The following is an 8,867-nucleotide window of genomic DNA, read 5'->3' as shown; positions in this document are numbered from 1 at the left end:
GTGTGTGTGTGTGTGTGTGTGAGAGAGGCAGAGGTAGATATAGTGTGTGTGTGTGTGAGAGAGAGGCAGAGGTAGATATAGTGTGTGTGTGTGTGTGAGAGAGGCAGAGGTAGATATAGTGTGTGTGTGTGTGTGAGAGAGGCAGAGGTAGATATAGTGTGTGTGTGTGAGAGAGGCAGAGACAGATACAGTGTGTGTGTGTGTGAGAGGCAGAGACATATAGTGTGTGTGTGTGAGAGAGGCAGAGGTAGATATAGTGTGTGTGTGTGTGAGAGAGGCAGACGTAGATATAGTGTGTGTGTGTGAGAGAGGCAGACGTAGATATAGTGTGTGTGTGAGAGAGGCAGACGTAGATATAGTGTGTGTGTGTGTGAGAGAGAGGCAGAGGTAGATATAGTGTGTGTGAGAGAGAGGCAGAGGTAGATATAGTGTGTGTGTGAGAGAGGCAGAGGTCGATATAGTGTGTGTGTGTGTGTGTGTGAGAGAGGCAGAGGTAGATAGTGTGTGTGTGTGTGTGAGAGAGAGGCAGAGGTCGATATAGTGTGATTGTGTGAGAGAGGCAGAGGTAGATAGTGTGTGTGTGTGTGTGAGAGAGGCAGAGGTAGATATTGTGTGTGTGTGTGAGAGAGGCAGAGGTAGATATTGTGTGTGTGTGAGAGAGAGGCAGAGGTAGATATAGTGTGTGTGTGTGTGAGCGAGCCAGAGATAGATATTGTGTGTGTGTGTGAGAGGCAGAGGTAGATATAGTGTGTGTGTGTGTGTGTGAGAGAGGCAGAGGTAGATAGTGTGTGTGTGTGTGTGAGAGAGAGGCAGAGGTCGATATAGTGTGATTGTGTGAGAGAGGCAGAGGTAGATAGTGTGTGTGTGTGTGTGAGAGAGGCAGAGGTAGATATTGTGTGTGTGTGTGAGAGAGGCAGAGGTAGATATTGTGTGTGTGTGAGAGAGAGGCAGAGGTAGATATAGTGTGTGTGTGTGTGAGCGAGCCAGAGATAGATATTGTGTGTGTGTGTGAGAGGCAGAGGTAGATATAGTGTGTGTGTGTGTGTGTGAGAGAGGCAGAGGTAGATATAGTGTGTGTGTATGAGAGAGGCAGAGGTCGTTATAGTGTGTGTGTGAGAGAGGCAGAGGTAGATATAGTGTGTTTGTGTGTGTGTGTGAGAGAGGCCGATGTAGATATAGTTTGTGTGTGAGAGAGGCAGAGGTAGATGTGTGTGTGTGTGTGAGAGAGGCAGAGGTAGATATATTGTGTGTGTGTGAGAGAGGCAGAGGTAGATATAGTGTGTTTGTGTGTGTGTGTGAGAGAGGCCGATGTAGATATAGTGTGTGTGTGTGTGTGTGTGTGTGTGTGTGTGTGTGTGAGAGGCAGAGGTAGATATAGTGTGTGTGTGTGAGAGAGGCAGAGGGAGATGTGTGTGTGTGTGTGTGTGTCAGACAGGCAGAGGTAGATATAGTGTGTGTGAGGTAGATATAGTGTGTGTGAGGTAGATATAGTGTGTGTGTGTGTGTGTGTGAGAGGTAGACATAGTGTGTGTGAGAGGTAGACATAGTGTGTGTGAGAGGTAGACATAGTGTGTGAGAGAGGTAGACATAGTGTGTGAGAGAGGTAGATTTAGTGTGTGTGAGAGGTAGATTTAGTGTGTGTGTGTGTGTGTGTGAGGCAGAGGTAGATATACTGTGTGTGTGTGTGAGGCAGAGGTAGACAGTGTGTGTGTGTGTGTGTGAGGCAGAGGTAGACAGTGTGTGTGTGTGTGTGTGTGAGGCAGAGGTAGATATACTGTGTGTGTGTGTGAGGCAGTGGTAGATATAGTGTGTGTGTGTGAGAGGTAGACATAGTGTGTGTGAGAGGTAGATATAGTGTGTGTGAGGTAGATATAGTGTGTGTGTGTGAGAGGTAGACATAGTGTGTGTGTGAGGTAGATATAGTGTGTGTGTGTGTGAGGTAGATATAGTGTGTGTGTGTGAGAGGTAGATATAGTGTGTGTGTGTGAGGCAGAGGTCGACTGTGTGTGTGTGTGTGTGAGGCAGAGGTAGACAGTGTGTGTGTGTGTGTGTGTGTGAGGCAGAGGTAGATATACTGTGTGTGTGTGTGAGGCAGAGGTAGATATAGTGTGTGTGTGTGTGTGTGAGAGGTAGACATAGTGTGTGAGAGGTAGACATAGTGTGTGTGAGAGGTAGATATGGTGTGTGTGAGGTAGATATAGTGTGTGTGTGTGTGAGAGGTAGACATAGTGTGTGTGAGAGGTAGATATAGTGTGTGAGAGGTAGATATAGTGTGTGTGTGTGAGAGGTAGATATAGTGTGTGTGAGAGGTAGACATAGTGTGTGTGAGGCAGAGGTAGATATAGTGTGTGTGAGAGAGAGAGAGGCAGAGATAGATATAGTGTGTGTGTGTGTGTGTGTGTGAGAGAGGTAGATATAGTGTGTGTGAGAGGTAGACATAGTGTGTGTGAGGCAGAGGTAGATATAGTGTGTGTGAGAGAGAGAGAGGCAGAGATAGATATAGTGTGTGTGTGTGTGTGTGTGAGCGTGTGTGTGAGGCAGAGGTAGATATAGTGTGAGTGTGTGAGAGGTAGATATAGTGTGTGTGTGAGAGAGAGAGGCAGAGGTAGATATAGTGTGTGTGTGTGTGTGAGAGAGGCAGAGGTAGATATAGTGTGTGTGTGTGTGAGAGAGGCAGAGGTAGATATAGTGTGTGTGTGTGTGTGTGAGGCGCAGAGGTAGATATAGTGTGTGTGTGTGAGAGGCCGAGATGCATATAGTGTGTGAGTGAGAGGCAGAGATAGACATTGTGTGTGTGAGTGAGAGGCAGAGATAGATATTGTGTGTGTGTGTGTGTGTGTGTGTGTGTGTGTGAGAGAGAGAGGCACAGATAGATATAGTGTGTATGTGTGTGTGAGGCAGAGGTAGATACTGTGTGTATGTGAGTGAGAGGCAGAGATAGATACTGTGTGTGTCTGTGAGAGGCAGAGGTAGATATAGTGTGTGTGTGTGTGAGAGGCAGAGACAGAGTATGTGTGTGTGTGTGTGTGTGTGTGTGTGTGAGAGAGAGCCAGAGATAGATATAGTGTGTGTGTGTGTGTGTGTGGCCGAGATGCATATAGTGTGTGAGTGAGAGGCAGAGATAGATATAGTGTGTGTGTGTGAGAGGCACAGATAGATATTGTGTGTCTGTGTGTCTGTGTATCATTCCAGGACTGTCTCATTGCCTTGTCCCTCCCTCCGACAGGAGTTTCCCGTGGGATGTTCCATCGGCTGCACTCTCTCCGAGTGAAGATGGATCGCTTCTTGCCTTTCCCCATCCCGATTGGCAGCCATTTCCTGGTGTCCCCCCCTTAGGAGGGTGCGAGGCCCCTGCCTGGACCATGTCGGGGGAGTGCGTGCCGCCTCCCTTTGCCGACCTGCCGCCGGAGGAGGAGGAGGAGGTGAAGCCGTCGACCTGCGCCCTCTGCCCGTATGTGACACAGAGCGCTGAGGACATGCAGGCGCACAGGATGTCCCACGCCCAGCCTCAGCTGCTCGCGGCCCCCGGCCCCGTCAAGCGGGAAGCCCCGATCGAGTGGTGGGCGGCGTGTGACGGGGAGACCTCGGAGGGCAGCGACGGCGGCCTGTGCCCGCGGGGAGGCCCGCACGCCTGGGAGAACCCCGGACGGGAGAGACCCTGGCTCTTTGAGGAGAGCCCGGACAGAGGGACGGCGGCGGGGCAGGGGGGCGAGGGGGGCCCGGAGACGGAGGAGGAGGAGGAGGAGGAGGACGTGGAGGAAGAGGACGCCAACTACAAGGTGGTGGTGGTCGGCGAGGACGGGAAGGGAGGGGGGCCCCTGATACAGCCCGGGGCGCCCAACGGGGAGGTGGACCCCGAGGCGGGGTCGCCGCTCACCCTGGGAGCCCCGGCCCCGCCGGGGGAGAGCCGTGCAGCCCTCAACAAGCAGAGGTGGCAGTCCAAACAGTACCAGTGTGACCTGTGCCCGTATGTCGCGAGGGGCAAGCAGGACCTGAGGACCCACGAGAGGGAGACCCACCTCAGGGAGGGCAGCGACGTCATTCACTGCAGTCAGTGCAGTTACTCCACCAACAAGATCTCCTTCTGGCGCCAGCACAAGCTGGTACACATCAGCGCCAGTGGCAGCCCCGGCCGTATCTACATGTGCAAGACCTGCGGCTGGAAGACCAAGTACCGGCACTCGCTGGTCAAGCACATCGCCCTGCACACGGGCAACAAGTCCTTCCAGTGTGACCAGTGCGGCTTCGCCTGCGCTCGCAAGGAAAACCTCAAACGCCACAAGCTCACCCACCTGAAGAAGGGCGTGGACGGCAAGGGGCTGCTACTCAAATGCAACTGGTGCGAGTACTCCACGGCGCACAGCAACGCCCTCCGCAGGCACGCCGTGACCCTGCACAATGGTGAGGGCCGCGTGGGGTGGGGTGGGGTGGGGTGGGCGTGGTGAGGGCCGCGGGTTGGGCGTGGGGGCGGGGGGCGGGGCGGGTGCGGGTTGGGCACGGGGGAGGTGCGGGATGGGCGTGTGGAGGGCCGCGGAGGGGGAGGGAACCAGGCTGATGGGGGAGCGCACGGTGTAGCCCCACTCCGTTACCAATAGCTGTATCTCTCTCTCTGTCTGCCCCCGTCCCTCTCTCTGCCCCCGTCCCTCTCTCTGCCCCCGTCCCTCTCTCTGCCCCCGTCCCTCTCTCTGCCCCCGCCCCTCTCTCTGCCCCCGCCCCTCTCTCTGTCCCCGTCCCTCTCTCGCCCCCTCCCTCTCTCCCTCCCCGTCGCCCCCTCTCTCCCCCCCCTCCCTCTCCCTCCCCGCCCCCTCCCTAGCCCGTCCCTCTATCACCCCGTCCCTCTATCGCCCCCCTCCTTCCCCTGTCCCTCTACCGCCCCCTCCCCCGTCCCTCTATCGCTCCCTCCCCCCCCCCCCCCCCCGTCCCCCGTCCCTCCCCCTCTGTCCCTTTGTCGATCTCTCCCTTCTCTCTTAATCTCCCCCTGCCTTATCAGGCTCCCTCTCTTGCCCTTTATCATTCACTCTCTCCATCCCTTTCTCAATCTCCCCCTATCTCCCTTTATTGATATCCACCTTCCTCTACTTCCCTCTCTCCTCCAAAATCTGTCTCCCATTCCCTGATGCTGTTTTCCGTTGAATTGGTTCCCACTGTGGATGCGGAGTGGGGTAGATGGCTTCTGTAATTATTTGGAGGGGTCAGTTGGGAATTGCCACCTCTCGCACGTGCTCTCGCGCTCTCGCTCTCACTGTCTCTCACTCTGTCTGTCTCGCTCTCTCTCTCTCTCTCGCTCTGTCTCTCCATGATATGACACTTGCCATCTGGTTCACTATTCCTGCGGAATTCCTAAATGTGGCGGTGTGGTGAGCTGGCGTAGATAGCGCTGCCACTGGTGGGAGGCCTGTAACTGCAGCGTGACCTGTTTACATGGGCATATCCCATTGTAAAGAGGGTGGAATGAGGAACAAACTCCTTTTGCCCCCACCCCCCGGAGTGTCCGGGCAGAGCAGACGTACCAGGTACGGACTTGAACAGCACCCCCTGCGCTGCACCTAGCCACCCCAGAGTGGGGAGACGCCCAAGTAACCAGATATTTATCCCCAGTAACTGGGTATTTACCTTCCAAGTAATGGGGGCTTTAACCCCCACAATGATCAGGTATTTACCCCTCACATGCAGTAACAGGGTATTTACCCCTGTCTCTCTCTATCTCTATCTCTATCTCTCTCTCTCTCTCTCTCTCTCTCTCTCTCTCACACACTCACACACTCACACACACACACACTCACTCACTCTAACTGGGTGGTATTTAATTTCCTCCCCACAGTAATTATCTATTGTTTTCTCTCCGCTCCGCTCTGCGCCCCAGCCGATGAGAACTATGTGCCGGAGTATCACTGTGACATCTGTGAGTTCAAGACAACGAAGCTCAGCAATTTCTCCAACCACAAGATTACCCACCTGTACGGTACGGGGAGGGGGTGTGGGGTGGGGGGGTGGCGGGAGGGGCTGTTTGGTGGGGTGGGGACGGGGTTTGGCGGTTCAGGAGGCGGCGTTTTGCGGATTGGTAGGGTGTTGGTGGTGTGGAGGGAGGGGTAAGAGGAATTGGGGTGGGGCAGGCAGTGGGGTTTACAGACTGAGGAGAGGAGAGTGCAGGGGGAAGGGAGGAGCGAGGTGGGAGGGAGGATCGAGGGGGACAAGGGGAAGGGCTCGGGAACAGTACTCAGTGAGTTTGTTTATTGAAAACTTCCTCTCCTGATGCACTCCCTCTCCTGATGCACTCCCTCTCACTGACCGCCACTTCTTCCTTTCCGCGCTCTCTCCCTCTCCCTCCCACTGACCGCTACACTCTCCCTCTCCCTCTCACTGATCGCGCTCTCTCCCTCTTTCTCTCGCTGACCGCCACTCTCTCCCACTCCCTCTCGCTGACAGCCGCGCTCTCTCCCTCTCTCTCTCGCTGACCGCCGCGCTCTCTCCCTCTCCCTCCTGCTGATCGCGCTCCTCTCCCTCTCGCTGATCGCGCTCTCTCCCTCTCCCTCCCGCTGATCGCGCTCTCTCTCTTGCTGACCGCCGCTCTCTCCCACTCCCTCTCGCTGACCGCCGCGCTCTCTCCCACTCCCTCTCGCTGACCGCCGCGCTCTCTCCCACTCCCTCTCGCTGACCGCCGCGCTCTCTCCCTCTCCCTCTCGCTGACCGCCGCGCGCTCTCCCTCTCCCTCCCGCTGATCGCGCTCTCGATGACCGCGCCCTCTCCCTCTCAGTGACCTCCCCCACAGACGCCCTCAGTGACCCCCGCTCTCCCTCTCCGCTGTCCACAGGGTACATGATGGTCCATGTGAACCAGACGGGGCCGCTGCGCTGCAGTCTGTGTCCGTTTGTAAGTGACCACTGGGACTGTCTGCAGGAGCACCAGAGGACCCACAAGGAGCTGCGCTGTATCCAGGACACGCTGGGGAGCGGGCCGGGGCCTGCACAGGAAGATTCCGCACCCACCCGTCCGCCGGGGCCCGCCGCGGAGGGGGCGGAGGTGGCGGGAGGGGGAGCGAGCCAGGCTGCTACACACGACGATGAGATCCTGGCACTGGGCAAGATAATTGGGACCATTGGGCAATATGTGAAGGGGGCCCTGGGCACGGAGGAGGAGATCGAATACTGTGGTACAAGCTACCCGTCAGTGCCAGAGCCGGGGGGTCAGCCTGGAGCAGGCGAAGGGACCGCAGACTGGCAGACCCAGGACTCCAGCATGGCGGTGGTGGCTGTCAATGGCATGGAAGGTCCCAGCCGAGCCAGCTGGAGGAAGAGGAGGAGGCCAGTGTTGGCTGCTGGGAGCGGGCAGCCCCCGGGCGGAGGCTGGGAGGGAGTCACGAGGCAGGGCCTGGCACCGCACCTGGCACGGCACGGGCCGGTTAAGCGGCTGCGCTGTGGTCAGTGCCGCTTCACGTGCCACAAGAAGGAGAGACTGAGGCGCCACACGCTGACCCACGGGGTGAGGCGGGCCGCGGACGCAGCGGGGAGGACACAGGCTCACGCACCCGACGTCGGGCAAGATGTGCCACCAGATGGGGGAGCTGGTCAGTTACACCATGAGAGCGCCCGCTTGCTCCGCCCCGACCCTCCCACAGGGCGCCCTGCTCCCTCGGCCCCGACCGCGACCCTCTGACCCTCCGACAGCTCCCCGCTCCCTCTGACAGGGCGTCCTGCTGCCTCACCCTCTGACAGAGCGCCGCGCTCCCTCGGCCTCGGCCTCGGCCCCGGCCCCGACCCCGACCCTCCGACAGGGCGCCCCGCTCCCTTGGCCCCGACCCTCCGACAGCGCCCGCTCCCTCGGCCCCGACCCTCCGACGGCGCCCGCTCCCTCGGCCCTGACCCTCCGACGGCGCCCGCTCCCTCGGCCCCGACCCTCCGGCGCCCGCTCCCTCGGCCCCGACCCTCCGACAGCGCCCGCTCCCTCGGCCCCGACCCTCCGACAGCGCCCGCTCCCTCGGCCCTGACCCTCCGACAGCGCCCGCTCCCTCGGCCCTGACCCTCCGACAGCGCCCGCTCCCTCGGCCCCGACCCTCCGACAGCGCCCCGCTCCCTCGGCCCTGACCCTCCGACAGGGCGCCCCGCTCCCTCGGCTCCGACAGCGCCCCGCTCCCTCTGCACTAGATGCTCTGAGCTGTGAATGTGCGAACTCTAACTCTTTACCTCCTCTCTCTTCTCCCCCACCTCTCCCTTTTTGTTAACCCTGTCCCTACCTCTGCCACCCCCCCCACCCCCCCCCCCCCCCCCCCCCCCCCTTTCCCCATGACCCTGCAGTCTCCAGTCCTCGTCTGGCAGGTCCGGAGGGGAGCCCGTGCCCAGGACCACAGCCGGTTTGCCCAGGCTCTGAGACGGCCAGGCCGGGGAGGGAGAGGGCCGTGTCAGTGCAGGAAGAGCGCCTCCTGCTGGAAAAGGAGAGGCTGCAGTTTGAGAAGGAGAAGTGGAAGGTGGAACGGGGGCTGGTGGCCTTACAGCAGCGAAAGCTGCAGCTTCAGATTCTGCTCCTGGAGCGACAACTCAACATCATACCGACAGCCCCAGCCCCCACATGACAGAGCGCCAACTCCCTGCCACCCCTCCCTCCCCCCCCCCCCGTCACTCAACCCCGTCGCCATCCTCCCCCTCCCCACCCCCTGAAATCAGTGTCTACGGCATGTCAGAGCACCTCACCCACCCGCTCCCCTCTTCCCATTCCCAAACGCTCCTCCATTCCCCTCTCCACCCACTCCTCATCCCGAGTGCCTCTGACATGCCAGTCCACCACTACCCTTCCCTAATCCCTACCCCACCCCCCACACCACCTCCAGCTTCTCCTGATCTTCCCTCACCCCCCGACCCTCCCTATATCTGTAC

General features: G+C 58.6%; 1 protein-coding gene across 1 annotated transcript in view; it reads left to right on the top strand.

Annotated features, from left to right (window-relative positions):
* Nucleotides 1-8,587, top strand: part of LOC125448315 (zinc finger protein 142-like) — a 37,083-nt gene extending 28,496 nt beyond the window's left edge. Inside the window, exons 2-5 of the mRNA XM_059643589.1 lie at nt 3,227-4,401; nt 5,864-5,962; nt 6,812-7,564; nt 8,292-8,587. Coding sequence (XP_059499572.1) covers nt 3,363-4,401; nt 5,864-5,962; nt 6,812-7,564; nt 8,292-8,566 — 2,166 coding nt within the window. The 5' untranslated portion in view covers nt 3,227-3,362 and the 3' untranslated portion in view covers nt 8,567-8,587. The remainder of the gene's footprint in view (nt 1-3,226; nt 4,402-5,863; nt 5,963-6,811; nt 7,565-8,291) is intronic.
* The last annotated feature ends 280 nt before the right edge of the window (nt 8,588-8,867 follow it).

This window comes from Stegostoma tigrinum, unplaced genomic scaffold, assembly GCF_030684315.1.
Source record: "Stegostoma tigrinum isolate sSteTig4 unplaced genomic scaffold, sSteTig4.hap1 scaffold_121, whole genome shotgun sequence".
In the NCBI taxonomy this organism is placed as follows: domain Eukaryota; kingdom Metazoa; phylum Chordata; class Chondrichthyes; order Orectolobiformes; family Stegostomatidae; genus Stegostoma; species Stegostoma tigrinum.
The sequence above is the reverse complement of the archived record's forward strand: the minus strand, read 5'-3'. Positions and strand labels throughout refer to the sequence as shown.